Here is a 17,449-nt window from a genome sequence, read left to right as displayed (position 1 = left end):
GTGACATAAGAATTAATTATTGTAATAATTACACTATGCAGCATCAAAAATTTACCTCGATGGATACTATATTTTTGGATTTGTTACGAGTTCCAAAGTTAAACTGCGTTTTCCAAAAAGTTCCCCGACGCAAGGATTCTTAGCAAAAGGACCTCAAAGTTCGAAAAATTCAGAAATTGGCCAACTTTCCAAAGCTCTCAGAGGCAAGCGGATTCATGGTTTGGTTAGATGCTAAAGTTTTATAAAAGATACACTCTTTATCTTTCAAACCCCATACTTAGAATAATTTTAGGATTTTTATTAAGGGAGAAACAAGTTTTAGAAAACATAGTCAAAAAACATAAAAGTATACAGCTGCGGTCAAAATAGTAGTAGTGTTGCCGTCATGTGTTTTTAAAAGTTTTTTGTTGTCACTTTTCTTATCCAATTAGTCTAATAGTACAATTATAATCAATACAATATCACCAGAAGAAGATGAATTACAGCAACAAACTTTTAAAAACACAGGGCGGCAACACTACTACTATTTTGACCGCAGCTGTATGTTTTTAAGTTTTTTGTCTATGTTTTCTGGAATCTATTTCTGCCTTAAAAAAAATCCTAAAATTATTCTAAGTATGGGGTTTGAAAGATAAAGAAGGTATCTTTTAAAAAACTTTAGCATCGAATTAAACCATGAATCCGTTTGCCTCTGAGAGCTTTGGAAAGTTGGCCAATTTCTGCATTTTTTGAACTTTGAGGTCCTTTTGCTAAGAATCCTTGCGTCGGGGAACTTTTTTGAAAACGCAGTTTATCTTGGGAATTCGTTACGAATCCAAAAATATAGCATCCATCGAGGTAAACTTAAAAAGCACTCAAAATGCTGCACAGTGTTATTGTCTTTGTTTTTTGGTAATTTTAACTTTTTACTTCACTACATTTTACGGATTTCTAGCACAAGTATTTGGCGCTTATTTCGAAAAAGGCATAGGGTGGTTTTGGGGATAGGATAGGATAGGATAGGACTTCCCGGACCTCGATCACGTCTGTTTGCGCTGACGGTTGTCCGGTTAATGTTTTCTTTTACTTTCCATTTCGTGATTTAGCTTTGGCTTCTTCTTCTTCAGCCTCGGGCTCAATTGCTCTCAAACTGGAAAATGGCGTGGGAGAAATACCGAATGGCGAAGCAGCTGAGAGCTCTCGGCGATCGATCGGCTTCTCGGCTGGCTACCGATTGAAGAATGAGAGTGGAAATAGGAAAATATGAGAGAGAAAAAGGAAACTGCAGGAATGTAATTTACTCCAAGTAAGCAGATCATTTGCTCAAAAAATAACAAACACGAGATCGATGCAGTGAATTATCGATATATGAAAACCCTCTAATAATTCCTTTTTATTTCGTATTTATGATTCTTACATTTTAGAAATAAATTAAAATGAATACAGTTTTTATCTAAATAAATACTTCTGCTGGAAAATAGAAAAAATATAGTTAAACTATTTTCAAAAACTTTTCTTAAAAAAAGTGCAATTTAAAAATGGAATTCTAATTGTTATAGGCTAATACTATAAACTATAAATAAATTATTTAAGCTTATACATCTCGCATTTTCCTCCTCCTTCATTTTCCATTTTATTATAGAAAAGTGCAATCAATTCACATTTGCAGTTGACAAGGCGATGACAACGACAACGACAACGTTGAATGGAATATTGAAAACTATGTATGAAACTCGCAGATGGAAAGGCACACAAGAGAGAGGTGCAGCAAATGTTCAGAGAGGGAGAGCCGTGAATTTTCCGAGATTTTCCATGGATTTCCATTTTCCATTCGCACTCGCAGGTGCATCAGTCGATCGCCGACTGTTTGTGTTGTTGCCTGCGGTTTTCACAACGGAATTGGAATTTCAATTACAGCCAAATGCTCGAAACTTGTTGGCCTGTCATTTCATTTGTCCTCTTTAAAATTGTGAATAGTTAGGCCGAAGTTTGTGAAGCGGAAAATTGGCTACTATGACATTTATGCGCAGCTATGAATGTCAAGAGCACTAAAAAAAAAACCGCAAGTTTTGTTTTTCTCAAAAACTCCAAAAATATTCAATAATAAAAACTTTTACCTTTTTTCGTAAAAAAAAGTGTGGCAAATTTGGTTTGGTTTTTTTAGTACCAAACTATTATTTAGTAATTAAATATTATTATTTGGTAATCCAAAAAGTATATTTTTTCTACCAATAAAATTATAGCTCTTTTTGGTAGGTATAAAATATTTGCATATGTTTCCCCACTTTATTTTTTGAAGTGTACAGGTAGAGGCACACGCCTGACATTGACCTGTCAGTAGTTATTACAGATAGTCGAGATAAAAGTCATTGGGCCGAAAGATAAATTTGTTTTTAATTTCGCATTGATAAGGGCTGACATTGAGCTTGAAAATTCAAGGCCACTAACAGGTGAGCAAGAAGTGCATGTGGTTACTCAAATATAATATAAAATCTAACCAAATCAGTGAATTGTGTTTTAAATTCCCTTATTGCTCTGGGTCTTCCGCAATAAACGCCAGATGGTATGATAAATCGGTTTCCATATAGCGCATAGTGCTTGAAACATTTATAGGATCGATCCTATATCGCCTTGTCAGATCCCCATTCCCCACCCCCAATTCCGAGGCACATTTCCCAATCCGATTTCGCCGCGAATAATTGCCGCATTAATTATTATGATTGGCAATTAAGTTTAACGCCGGTGGGCGTGGCCCCGCCCCCGCCCCCACTCGCACGAGGTGTCAAAATGGCTTCGCGTGAAGTCAGCATTGCCAGCAGATTCAGCCGATTCAATAATTTCCTTAAATACATTAGTGGCTGTTGATATTTAAAAATGGCTAAAATGGTAAAATCGGAAAATGGCAAAATGGCAATGCGAGGCCAAAAAGAATAGTAGAGAACAAATCAAATAAACAAGGGCAGACAAATTTTCGAATCGAAATCTCTGACGCCACAGAAACAAGTTAAAGCAATAACACAAAACATGATCGACTCAATATAAGCTAATTGAAAAATTGTGCTCTCCTGGCGGCGTCACTGTTATTGCTACCCTGGAGATGCACAGTATCTCAGGCTTAAAAGTAATAAAATTATATTTTAAAAATATAATTATATCATTTATTAATATTTTGTATTTATTATATTTAATTGAAAAACTTAACAATATTTTTAGAAAACATTATTTTACCAAAAATAAAAAATTTAGTAAAAAGCTAAAACATATATTAAAAGTGGAATGATTAAAATGTTCAACAAAAACTATAAAAAACATTTTAACAAATATATTCTTTTAGCTGCATTTGGGTATCAAATAGTCGAGCGACTACTTTGCAAACCTTTGCGAAATGCAGGCAAAATAAATTACCATAATTTTTCACTATCAGGAGTAATAAAAACGTTCGTTTTGTATAAAAACACAAAACAAATAAAATAGACAAAAAGCCAAAGAAAAAAACGCTACTCACCGCAAAAAACAATAACAAAAAATATGATTGTATTCGTTCAAAATTAATGACTCTTTTAAGGTTTACAATATACTTTTTATATATTTTACACACACACAACGCAAATCACAAAGGAAAAACAATAGAAAATAGTACTCTTTATACCACCGATGCTTTGTTTTTATTCTTTGTTTTTTTTTTTTGGTGCATGTAAGTATCTATTCTAATCAATTTACTGCACGCAAAGTTTGGGAGATAAAATGAAGATTTAAACTAGTATCACTTAACCGGCAAATCAAGGGACACACTGATTCATTTGGCCGATTTTCCAGTTTTCCCGAGATTTTTTCCTGTTTTTTTTTGGACCGAACGCGGCAGCGGACAAAAACAAAATGCAGGGCCGTCAGAGAGAGAAAAGTAAGAAACATATTAAGAAGAAGCGGCGGCAGCAAATCCAAAAAAGCAGCAAAAGATAAACAAAAGTTATGAGTTGGAAATAAACCAAAAATTTTGATGTTTCTCAATGAGCGCGCGCGTGCCTTGGCTTTATTCAAATTCTTTTTTTTCATACCTAGTTTTCATTGCGTTTCCTTATGGTCTAAAATTCTGTTGGTTTATTTTTAGCTGGAATTTGAACAATTTTTGAGTGAAAGAAGAAGCAGCAGTGGCGAATACTCCAATTTTCCTGGGTGGCCGCTCTCTCTGGAATCCAACATTACTCAATTTCCACCAAGATGCATTTTTCGAGAAAAGGCAAAGCAAACAAAAAACGGAGAAAGTTCTACAGTGAAATTTCCTTAGTTAAAAAAAATGGTTCTTTAACACTTATTTTAAATCATTTTTGGTTGGTCTTAATTTATTCTGTTAATTAAAAATAATTTTTAGTGGTAATCTATTTAATCTATTAATTAAAGACTGCATATAATTTTTAGCCTTAAACAAGATATTCTTTATTTAAACATACAAAATATGCAACCAAGCTTTAAAATTGTCTTTCTTTTTAGACACTCTTTAGACACACCAAAAAAAGGTGACTTTTTAATAGGTCGAAAAATCCATCTTACGGACTTAAGACTGTTCGCAAAAAGTGGACCGAAAGTGCAAAGAAAATTCCCTGGAATTCGTCTTCTTTTTTTTGGTTCTTTTTGGTAATAAAAATTGATGGTCTCTGGTTTTCGCATTTGGTCGTAAATATTGCCGCTTTCTGTTGAAAAACATTTATGGAAATATATAAAACATCTGGACACAAAGGCCGAAAGCCAATCAAAGTCATTAATTAACCATAAATGACCACTAAGCGAAACTACCGAGCGGGAAAAACTACGTGCTTTTCAATTTCCCATTAACAAGATCATCAAACTCGAGTTTTCTTCGCCGGGGAAAATGTTGATATTTAAATCGGGGCAACTGGCCCCTGGTACTTCATTAGCATGCTCGTCACGTGTCTCTGGAAATGTCCTGCTTAGTCCGTCTCTCCTTCTCTTTCTTTTTCGTCGCCCCGTCTCTCTCTTCTGTATTGGGACTCATCAAATTATTTACTTTCCAAAAGTGATGCGAAAGCAGCTTTGATTTCTTTGGGCATCACATATTACGCATACGACATGTGCGCCAAAGAAAATTTTGATTTGAATTAAAATAATATTCTATTTGGATCAGTAAGATATTATTATTTAAAAATTAAAAATATATATTTTTAATATTACTTTTAAAATTGTATTTACTCGGATTAATTTTATTTATTAATTAAAATAGAAAACATTATTTTACTTACTGTATTTCCTAATAATATTATTAATTGAAAAAAATATTAGTTTACTTATTTTTTGTAAATGTGAATTATTTTCTGATTTTTTTGGACAACACTGTTCCCAAAGGTGCAAAAAATCGTAAGGAAAGTGCGGGAGAAAGTGAAACGAAGCGACGATGGCCTGTCAACTGGCAATGAGGGGCCCCTAAGAAGAAGGTGACAGAAGGTGAGAGAACGGGAAAAAAGCGAAAAGAGAAATGGGAATTAAGGGAAAATTTGCAGGACATCTGAGCATCATTAGATCATTGAATGGAGGAGAGTGGAGAATGGAAATGGCACTCAAAATTGCGTTCGCAATATTTTTTGGGAGGAATGTGTCAACTTGTCCGCCCTCCTTGTCACTTCCCTGCTTTTTCTTCTTCTCCTTCTTACTCTTGCATTTCCACACAAAGGAATAGCTCGAGGAAAGAAAGGGAGACATTTTCGGCACACTCGACTTATTTGTCTATGGTAAAGATTACATTGTAGAGGTTAACCCTAACATTTATTTAATCATTATGTTTTGATAAGCAAAAGGCCTTAAAATTATAGTAGTTATAATTATATTACTAATAAATCTAATCAATGCATCTTGCAGATAATACAAATTAATAAATAAAATTAGAAATTAAAAAATTCCCGTACTAATTAAATAAAGAGCTTCTAAAAAAGTAAGTACTGTGTAAATCTGTTGATTATAATATTTTTGGTATAAATAATATATTACTGGTTAAATTATGTATATTTTTAATTTATGATACTGATACAAATTGTGTTAAATACTTTTTAAATATGGTTAAAAAATGTTTTTAGAAATAAGGATGTTTAATATTATTACTAAACACATAAAGGGTTAAAATTGCCATTTTGTCAATGGGGCATTTGCCATTTCCTGCAGCTTTTGTGTCCTCGCTGCCTTTTTGCCGGGGATATTTTTGTAAATTGTTGTAAATGCTGCTGTTTCTGTTTCTGTTTCTGTCACGATAAGATGACTTGAGCTCGCGCATATTTCATGTGTCTGTCGTATGGCTACCGCCGAATCCAATGCTACAGCATCCAGCATCCAGCATCCAAATTCCGTATTCCGAATTCCGCCCTTCTCCATGCGGATTTGAATATTTAAATAAACTGCTCCACTGACTGACGTGTTGTTGTAATCGTTGTTGTCACTCGCTTTGCGGCTGTTTAATTGTCATTTCGTGTGCAGAAACCGAAATGCCGAATAAACACAAATTTACGCAAGCTACCGATTGACGTGCATGAAGTGTTTGCGATGGGGATGGGCACAGTGGGTTAATCAGTTTAAAATAATAAATATTGAAATATGGTCTAAGGCCCCTTTGACCATATTGTAATATATATAAAGGGGGCCTAAGACATTTACATTACTATTATTAAATGTCAATTAAATAACTAAATTTGCAAAACATTCTTTTTTAAGATTTAGGTAGTTTTTTTTGTAAATAAATTCCAAATATATTTATTTTCAAAAAAATACCTATTTTTATTTAATTTTGTACTTATTTACATTTAATATTTTTACCAGCCAGTTGAGCCCGGCGATTTGCAATCGAAATGACATCCTTGAACCGCCAATTGCATTTTGGTGGCTGACAATTCGATTTGACCGGTGACTGGTCTCGGCCAAAATTGCCATCGCCGCTGGAGCGTATCATAGTTAACTTGGCCAAATTATATCAGCTGTTTTCAGCGTGTGTGTGCCTCAATTTTGCCGCTGGCCTTTCGAAAATAAAATTAGCAAACGATGCAGGCAAAAATGAAATTTTCGCTGAATTTTCGCATTGCAAAATGGAACAAAAATATATGACGAAAAAAAGTGTATGTGCGAAATTGTAAATGTTTTTAGTTTCGTTTGATTTGGCTTGTCTTTTTGGGCTGTCATATATAAATACCAAAATAACATATAAGCTTTAGTAAATTGTATTATTTAGATTTAGGAGTATTTTATTTTTCCGTGTGATTTTCGCTAATTTTTAATTTTTTTATAAGGGGGGAGTATTTTATTTTTCCGTGTGATTTTCGCTAATTTTTAATTTTTTTATGAGGGGGTACCCCATGATTTTTTGCGAAAAATTAAAAATAAATAAAATGTCAAGGTTTAAATGCCAATCGTTAGGAAATTTAATAACGAGTTCAGAAAGGTATGACAATCCATACTTTGAATCAGTATTGGCTTTGTTTTAGCGAAAAACCCGTTTTGTTTTTTTGGAAATTCGGGATTTCAGTTTTTGACAAAAATTGGATTTTTTCTTTTGGTTTTTTTGCTGTAACGTGGCCAAAAATGGTCCTACACCAAAAATACATACTGTTTTGAACAGATAACAAAATTATCTATAAATCCAGAACACTTTCCGTGTGATTTTGGAAAAATAAAATTTTCGCTAATTTTTAATTTTTTTATAAGGGGGTACCCCATGATTTTTTGCGAAAAATTAAAAATAAATAAACTGTCAAGGTTTAAATGCCAATCGTTAGGAAATTTAATAACAAGTTCAGAAAGGTATGACAATCCATACTTTGAATCAGTATTTGCTTTGTTTTAGCGAAAAAACCCGTTTTTTTTGGAAATTTTGGTTTTTTTTTTACACCAAAAATACATACTGTTTTGAACAGATAACAAAATTATCTATAAATCCAGATTTTATTTTATTATTATTTTCCATTTGTGTATTAAAATAAACTACAAATGATATATAAACTTTATTAAATTTTAATATTTTATGATTAAAGCCGAAATATCCTGCTATTAATTTAACAGTATATGTATGTAAAATTTGAAATAATAAATATGGAAAATATTTTCATATCCCTCCGAAGATTAGTTTATTTGTTTAAATATTCTTGTTAAATATTTTGTTATTTATTTACGTCCGTTCCTTGGTAATTTCCTCCAAAAGTGCTCGACAAAGAAGCCGAGGAGGGCCAACAAATTGCCCCCGATGACCACATAGAAGGCCAGCTGCAGATCTCCGATGGTCAGGACGCGCACCAGTTCGGATTCGGCATTCGCCTCGAGGATGCTCAGTCGCATCCTGATGTCCACCCGCGACTTCTCGTCCTTTATCCACTTGACAATGAGGCCGGCACTGAGGAATCTCAAGAGCAGCGCATTCACGGCATCCTCCCACGGAGAATCGCGTGGCATCACATACGAAATGGTATAGTATTTGGGGCACTCGGGCACCACCCAAATCTGGCGAAGCAGCGTGAATCGCGAGGACTCCAGGACCAAGGAGGTGTATCTCGAAACCCCGGCTTTGTTCCTCTGTTTGGCCACCTCATCGATGACATCGGCGCGCAAATCTCGATTCCAGGTGAGCTTACTATTGAGACTCGCGAACAGCGGTGAGGTTTCGCTAAAGAACAGATCATCCGCCATCGAGGAGTATTTGTACACCACCTTCAATCCGCTGTCATCGAGCTCCTGCATTGTATTTATATCCTTGTAGTACAGCGGATGGATGTAGACGGTAGCCAGGCTGGACTCGAAAATGGCCCCGAAAATCACACTCACCAGGCACAGAGTGCCGATAAACATTCGCTCCGCGTAGCTCGAAGGCAGGTGACTTAGGTTCAGGCGCACCCAGACCACCCACGTATCCACCACAATGCCCAGAGCCTGATTCACTATATCAGCATTCCATTTAACAATCCTTAACTTCAGGTTAATCACCCGCAGAGTTAGCCAAATGAGGGCACACGCAAAGGCGCTCAAAATGAAGCCCAGCCAAATATCGTAGCCCACCGCGAAAATGGGCAGGATCGATTGGGGAATCCTCGAAGCCTTTGGAACATAGATGCACAGCTCATCGTCGTAGACCGCCACTGTGAAGTCCATGTACTGCTGCACCAGATAGTCCTTCACGAAGAACCCCGTCAGGCAAATGTCCAGGCCGTCGTTGATGATCGATCCAATGGCCCCGTTGTAGCTGCCATTAGCATAGCGTTCGCTGATGGCAAAGAAATTTAGAAAATATTTAAGATTTCGTCTTTAGGCAGAAAACATAATTAATATTATATAGGGGTAAGTTCTACCTTATTTCAAAGTAATAATTATAATTCAAGCATGTCAATTTGATATTTTATCATATCAGTTATACAATCAAAATTATAAATACACTTTTTTAGAAAATACCAAATTCTGTATTTTTTGCATGGAAATGAAAGTTTCATTTAAAATATCTTCTTTAGGAGAGAGATAAAATTCATCTGAGATATTGATACATTCCCACTTATATTATAAGAATAAAAAGATTTATAATATTATTTTATAAATAATTATTTCATAAAAACTATAAATGTAATATTGTTAAATACCAAATCTAATATTTATATATACCCAAAGTAATTTTTCTCCGGCTGCTGCAGCAGCATAGTGAAATTCAGTCGCTCCCTGAGCATTTGGGCCACCAGAAAGTCGACGCCAGTGACGCTGGTCAGCATACCCGTATCCTTGTCGATCTCGGGCCGTGTGTACACTGATTTGAACATCTGAATCCTCAGCGGATAGCCCTCCATGTCGCGGAAGAGCAGTTTTTCCAGCGGCTCGGAGCCGAAATATCGCACCAATCGCCCAAAGGCCGAATCGCGACGTTTGAAGGGATCATAGATCCAAATTGTCTCATTTGCGGTTAGGAAAAAGCGATTGTAGACTTTGTGCAGCATCCACAGCTGTCGGCAGCTATCCTCCAAACGCAGTTGCTCTTCGTCCGTTAAATCCTCCCTTTGATCGGCGAGGATATAGAAGAAAACACCGGCTTTCTGGACGGGTGCCGCTGCTCCGCGATTCGATATTAGTTGGCTTAAACTCATCACCAAAGCCACATTTTTCCGGCCAAAAGGATCGGGGGCCAGAAAATCCTCCTCCTCGTATGTGAAAATGCTCACGGGCATTTTTGATTCATGCACAAACCACTGGACATACGGATTCGCCACATCATCATGCCTTCCACTCGCCCGCAGCCAAATTTCCAGTTGGGGCAAGTCCCTGGTGGCCTCCCCGAGTAGTCCATCTATCCCCGTGTTCAAGTTCAGGGATTCCGATTCAGATCCCAGGATGTAAACCAGGAAAAGCTGGAGAAGCGAACCCAACACCGCCATTCGTTCGGATTTTGTTAGTAGAAATGACTTGGAAAGTTGCTTGGTTCTATTTTCTATCCCATATCCCACATCCCTTATCCTACACTGATAAAAAAAAAACGTAGATCCAAATATATAGATAGATATCATATTTAATTTTAATATTTTTCACTATGTTTGCAGTCATTCAGGCTTTTAATATTTTAAAGATGAAAATATTAAACTTAAAAACTTTGATTTTAAAATGCAATTCTTTTTTTAGTGAAGTATAATATTTTATTTTCTACCTTTATTGAAAGGTATTCAAATTAAATCATGCAATTTAAATATGTAATAGGAATATTTAATATGCACATATTTTTATCAGTGTATCAGAAACTTACCCAGCCAATTTCTGTTTTGACACCTGCAATTTTGTTTGTTTGCTCGCGCACAATTAGAGTCTCGTTATGTCAGACGTTTGGTTCGTCCAGCTCCAAAGCAAACATAATTATTATGCCCTGCAATTTGGACTGGCTACCAGGGGGCCCTTTCCCAAAGAAACCATTTAGGATCTTGTAAGTTCTTCAATGACAGCAGTGCCAGTATTTACCAAGTCATTTGGAAACTATAGATTATCTTCTTAGAATCAAACAGCTCAAATTAGCATTTATCTTGCGCCAATATTATTTAAATTATTTATTGCATTCCTTTTAAATGGTTTAATATTTTTGTGCATTTTTTAAAAGCAAATTAGAGCCAATCTTCGTTGTTGCAGGCCATTCGAACACTTTTTCACCCTTTTGAAACTTTCATTTCGCACAGAGGCACCATTGTGTGCTCTATTCCCATTGTTGTGCTTTTTCATTCATTGTCAAATCAAATAGACTCGACTGAACGCGGAAATCCAAGGAAAGGCCGAGGGAAACTCGATGACGATTTTCCCCCAACGAGATTTTCCGCTGGTCAAGCTCAGCGTCGCGACGGCAACACAGTGGTATTAATTTTTAAAAATCTTTATACAAATTAGAAATACTATTTTTTATTGTTCTTATTTTTTGTAATACTTTTCTTTTTAATAATATTTAAAATAATATTTGATAATATATACAATAAATATACTAAATATATACTACAATTTTAAAAATAGGTTCTACAAATTAAAGATAATATTCTCGAGACTTTAACTATATATATGTTATATAATTTCCCCTTGTAACCACTGTGCTCCTTTTCTATTCTCTGCCCGCTAAAAAAGTTTTGGGTTCAGCTTACCGTTTCCTTTTCCCCATTCCCGGGGACCTGAATTCCGCCATATATATATTTATATTCCTACTACCCGTGTATATATAGTAGGTATAGGATACGGACACCGAGTGCCCGCTGTCCGATAACCGCTGCCGAGTGCAGCAACAAAAACCATCAATAAACTTCGCCTTGTGTAGTTTTGAAAATGAAAAATAAATTGGAAAATTGAAAAAGCAATTCATCGCATTAGGAACGTGCAGTGAATGAAGGAGGGAGATGGTTTGGGGTTGGGATGCCCCAAAGGCGGATGTTTTGATACCGCTCCGCCCGCCAGCGACGAACCCCATTGACAATGCGAGTTTTTATCGTCTTTGTGCCAGGTGCGTCGACCAGACAATGGGCAAGTCCTCGCTAAGGACTCCATCTCACGTTCCGGCTCTTGAGGACCCGTGTTCAGTGCTGCTGCCGCCACTGCTTATATCCCGTTAAATGTGGCGATTCATGGGGGGTCAGGAATAGGATGGGATAGCTCTTTGATTTGCCAGGATTTCAGTGTTTCATGTTTCCTTCTGCCAAGAACTGTAAAAATAAAATGAATATTAATTTGATACTACAATATTTTTAATTTAATTTTTTATATCCTTTTGACAATAACAAGTAGCATGTGATGTGAAAGAGAAATTACAAAATGTCAAATTGATATTACTATTATATTTAAAAATAAATATAAATATTTTATATTAATTATAATTAACGGTTTTGTACTGATAAAAAAATACAAGTATTTTAAAACACTAAAAAAATAAGGTTACTGTAATTTATTGTAGCATTTAAAAATACTTACAAATACAAAAAAAAACATGGAAGCGCAATTAAGCGGTCTTATGGTCGAAATGCCGATCTTTTTTTGGCCGACATCTATTGTTGGTAATACTGTCCGCTGCAGCTCCCCATTTTCGCCATCATCTCCTAGCCGTCATCTCCATTTCCATCCCCTTCCCGATTTCCTCATCATTTGTGAAATTCTTGGACCGCGTACTGCTGCATTCAACACAAACGAGCTGAGCTTTTATGGCCGAGCGATAAAATCAAATTGAAGTTCCTTTCCGACACTTTCCGCCTCAGGAGTGAAAGAGAGAGCAAGGCGGCGAGAGAAAGAGAGAGGTGCAAGTGGGTGCAACGTTTCACTCATTTATTATTATGACGAACAGTGATGGTACTTAATATACTAAATCTTTAAACAAGTTTATTTTCAATTATTCTAATAAGAATAAATAAATTATTTTTTAATTACGAGAGCTTAAATTATAGTTAGAAATAATTGAGAATTAAAGAAAATAGTTATAAAGGATATAATTAATGATATATTTTTTAAATTTTTATTTACTTTGAACTTCAGTTGTACTTATTTTAGTTATTAAAAATATGAGTAATTTATTTTTTATAATATTTGTATTATTTTGCGCAGTAAGGTACAAAAGAAGTACCTTTCCCATATTTTTCCTATTTTATAAATGACTTTGAATGTTAGATGCACTTATTTTTGACTGTAAGATTATATAGGTAACATATTTTTTATTATATAAATAATATTTTTTATAAGATCCCCATTATTTTGCTGAATTTGTACGAAATAAGTACCTTTCCCCAGCACTGATGACGTTGAGGCCATTGTGTGCACTTGAGTAAGTGAGTGAGTGAGTGAGCGAATAAGAGTGAGACGTGCGTAGGTAAGGAACTGCAGAAAAGTTGGAAAATGCGGGGAAAATCCCGAGGAAACTGCAGCGAAGAGGCGATGAAATCATTTGTAACCTGGCACGTGAAAATGAAATTTTTGAGCGAGCATCAGCTTGAAATTCGATTGGCCATTGTGGCGAAATGCGTTTTATACTTTCGTTTTAACATTCGTTTTATTTGCTTCCCGCATTCCTTCTGCGATGTTCTACTATTAAAAAGTATTAGCAACGAATAGGAGATGCCTTTTTGAGATATATATAAAAGTTTATATATTATTATAAATATATTATTTCATAAAAAAATTGTTATTCTTACACCTTTTTATTGTAAAGAAATAATATTATTAAGTTGATGGGTTCCCAAATTAACTTACCATCCAGAAATACCCCGTTTTTTATGGCATTTAGCCACAATCTCCTCTACACACCCTCTTAAGGCCATTAGTTCCATTGCATTTGCTGCTTTTGGCAACGCAAATTGTTCGCAAGCCAAAAAGAAAGGAAAATAACGCAAACGTAAAGCGGGGCAAGCAAAGTGCAAGTGCAATCATGTCGGATCAAATGAACTGAACTTAACCAAGTCGAAATGGTGCATTGGCATTGCATTGGCCCAATTTCGATGGGATTACCTTCGGCCAGGCAAGGAAATCCAAATCTGAGTCCCCGACGACTGCCCAAGCGTTAAATGCAGAATAAATGTTTTCAAAGTGGCCTTCAAAATTTACGAAATTCTTGTAAAGCTAACCAGCTATAAAGGGTTCTTGAAAAATGAAATGTAATGAAATTATATGATGATCTTAGCATTTAATATTATATTAAGTTTAAATACTTTATAAATAATAATAGTGTTACACTGAAATATTTATATAAATTATTTAATTAATAACTGTATTTTAAATCTGGAAACTGTTTGATTGTTGAAATTATAGCCAAAATTAAGCTATATAATTGTAGGTTCCATAACCAATTAGATAAAATTTTCTGCAAGGTTCAAAATGAAATAATAACTCAAGCAATTCCTTAACATTTCTTAACTATATTTTAAAATTTAATAATATGCTTTCAAAAGTAATATTGCTTGGGATTTACGATTTTGATAGTTTGAAGCATTGCACTAAAATATTCTCATTTATTCTTTTTAGTTAACCCAATTCTATTTAAAACCTGGAAATGGTTTGATATTTTTTAAGTTCCATCTTCAAATTTAAATAAAAACTCAAATATTTCAGTATAATATTTTATATTTCTTAACTTTATTTAAAAATTTAATAATATGCTTAGAGTAATACACTAGATATAGTCAACAAGAAAAAAAAAGAAGGTTGGTGTGGCTAATGCTGGACTAGTCAGGGATCATCGGTTCGTTCCTAGGCCCCGGGTACTCCAAGTATATATATGATATGATATACCATATATCACTGCTCCATTTCCAGGCCGAAGGTGCTGCGCATGCGCTCGAGGGCGGCGGCGGGGAAGCCCCGTTCGATCAGCTGCCGCTCCGCCTGCGCAATGACGTCACGCATCGTGTCCAACATAACGGCGCTCTTCTTCAGCTGACCGCTGACGAATTTGTGCCGAAAGCGCAGCTTTGCCTTCTTGATCTTGTTGTTGTACCGCGACTTTCGGCACGACTCTGCCCGCTGCCGTTGGGCATCCTTCATATCGGATCCTGAACCGGAACCCGAACCAGTTCCCCGGGAATCCAGAACAGGAATCTCGGTTTTCAGAGCCAGCGGTGCCCGGCGCTCCACAACAATGGGATTCTCGAGCAGCATCTGGTCCACGTAGCGCTGCTCCTCGTCGGCGTAGTGCATCTTCAGGTGGTGCAGCTGCTGGTTCACCAGCTCCTCGATCTGTTCCGGCTTCGATGATGTGGATGAGCTGCTCCCATGATACGGGGCGTATACCTGACCCATGGGCAGGGCGTAGCTCAGAGGGGGCAAATAAAGATGGCCTCGTTCCATGGTTATTGGTATATGGTATATGATGTGCTCTCGTTGAACTTTCGAATGCTAATGATGCCACAGCACTTCGGCAGCCTCATTTTATACCATCCTGCAGGTAGCTGCCATTATTATTGGGTTATTCGGATCTACTACCTTCATGAATGGTCGCTGGGTTTTATGATCTTGTTTGTGTCCATTTTCCGGAGCACCGCCTACCTGTTCCCGGATTGGCCGACGAATCGCATGTAAACAAAGGGATTAGTGGGGAAATATAATCATTTAACTACCTGATTATGGGACAAAGATTAGGCGAACAAACAACAAGTGTGACCAAAATGATTCACTTAACAATATTCGCGGTTATTTTCGGTTTCTCCCCAGTTCAATAGGTAAAGTACCCTAATATTTAGGTACCCTCGAAACCCAGAGTTGTTAGTTTTTGCCTACTTTAAAATTTGAATTAGCTGAGAAGATCATTTTAAACGTATTTCAAGAAAGAAATTAAACTTTTGAGGGTTTCAAACTTGAATTTCTCTCAAATTCCTTAGCCTACTTTTTGCCTATGAATGTGGTTCTAACACAAGTCCCGTCCCACAGGACCCAATAATTCCCAATTAGTTCTGACACGGGCTACATTAGGCTCCAGTTAGTTCCTTAACTAAATACCCCATTTGTGTTTTATAATACAAAAGAAATAAATCCCCTTCCTTAGTTTAGAAAAAGGTTGTGCATAGAGGTGTACGTTCTTTTTCAGGGCTACGGAAACCGATTTCTCTCTTTAGTTTTGGAAACACAAAACACTGATTGATAAATTTAAATATTTAAAAGAAAATATGATCCAAAAATTATTGGGCTACCATTTTTTCTATTGGTTTTACGATTTGCTTATAAAAATTAATACCATGTATTATATAACTGTGTTACAAAGTGGCCTTGCTAAATTTGTAAATGTATTGTAATTTTGAATAGTTCTTAAATTTGCTATTTTTATATATAAAGTTAATAAATTCCGCAATGGATGAAAAACATAGTGACTAATATATTTATATGAAATCTTTCGATTTAATTCGACCTTCGACTTCATTTTAGAAAATATATGTACATCTATAGTTTCTAAGTTAATTATTTTAGTAGTTAAATTTATTAATCTTTGTTTTGTGTTTTAAACTTAAAGAATGGATTTTTGCCACCGCGCAGTTAAGGAACGTACACCTTTATGTAGGCTCTATTCCTGCGCGGGTGGCAAAAATTCCATTTTTTAATTTCGAAACACAAGGTGTATAAATAAATTGATTAATCAAGGAGCCTTATAGAGAATGTGTCAGAACTGGTTGGGAATTTTTGGGAACAGGCCAACAGATTGAGGTTGGAACCAGGGAACGTAACTGTTATAAGTTTTATTTTAAAAATCACACTTTAACAGTTATTTTCTGATTTGTAAAGTAAAACTCAAAGAATAACTGTTATTTTTTGAGTTTTATAATAAAAGTTGACAAATAACAGTTATTCGTCGTGATCAAAATAAAACTCAAACTTGATTTATGGCGATTTTGTGGGTAAACAAAATTTTAAAAAAATATAGGTATAAAATATGCGCGGTTGCCTTTTTTAACAAATTTTTAGTAAGTTATAAAAAGCACGGGTATTATGTTTTTTTTAATTATTTCATTTTTTCAAAAATGTCAAGGGAATAACTGTTATTCATAAAAATCAAAAAATAACAGTTATTTTATGAGTTTTATTATAAAAATCCAAAAATAAAAATCATTACGGATTTGTAAACTACAATGGCTAATAAAAATTGTGGTGTATTTAAAAAATTTTTAGGACCCTTCTAAGTGCGTGATTTTTTTGTATGAAAAATTTACAATAACAGTTATTTTCGTTCCCTGGTTGGAACACAAAAATAGTCCTAGTAGGCACTAAACAGAAGTGTAATTACTCGGTTGCTTTAAATAAATAATATATTTTCTTATAATTATTCCCAATTACAAACATTTTTAAACAACAAATATATGAAAATAATTATTCACGAACAACTAAACGATTTTCGTGAAAATCCCACCAAGAAATGTAAATATACTTCATTTTGGGCTGTGAAATCCACAATTATCCCCGGGGGTCAAGCAGGGCTGCACTTTTATCACCGCCCTCTCGCTGATTTGTCTTATCTTAACGGGAAAAGTCAACA

General features: G+C 35.3%; 2 protein-coding genes across 2 annotated transcripts; both read right to left on the bottom strand.

Annotated features, from left to right (window-relative positions):
* Positions 1 to 8,130: 8,130 nt before the first annotated feature.
* On the bottom strand, positions 8,131 to 10,370 carry Ir10a (Ionotropic receptor 10a). Its single transcript, XM_017139619.2, has 2 exons — positions 9,610 to 10,370; positions 8,131 to 9,220 (listed from the first exon to the last, which is right to left on the bottom strand). Exons 1-2 carry the CDS (start codon positions 10,368 to 10,370, stop codon positions 8,131 to 8,133), a joined length of 1,851 nt encoding a protein of 616 aa, XP_016995108.2.
* Positions 10,371 to 14,535: 4,165 nt separating this feature from the next.
* sisA (sisterless A) lies at positions 14,536 to 15,399 on the bottom strand. Its single transcript, XM_017139655.3, has one exon. The coding sequence runs from the start codon at positions 15,274 to 15,276 to the stop codon at positions 14,728 to 14,730; it is 549 nt and encodes a 182-aa protein (XP_016995144.2). The 5' UTR covers positions 15,277 to 15,399; the 3' UTR covers positions 14,536 to 14,727.
* Between the last annotated feature and the right edge of the window lie 2,050 nt (positions 15,400 to 17,449).

This window comes from Drosophila takahashii, chromosome X, assembly GCF_030179915.1.
Source record: "Drosophila takahashii strain IR98-3 E-12201 chromosome X, DtakHiC1v2, whole genome shotgun sequence".
In the NCBI taxonomy this organism is placed as follows: Eukaryota; Metazoa; Arthropoda; class Insecta; order Diptera; family Drosophilidae; genus Drosophila; species Drosophila takahashii.
The sequence above is the reverse complement of the archived record's forward strand: the minus strand, read 5'-3'. Positions and strand labels throughout refer to the sequence as shown.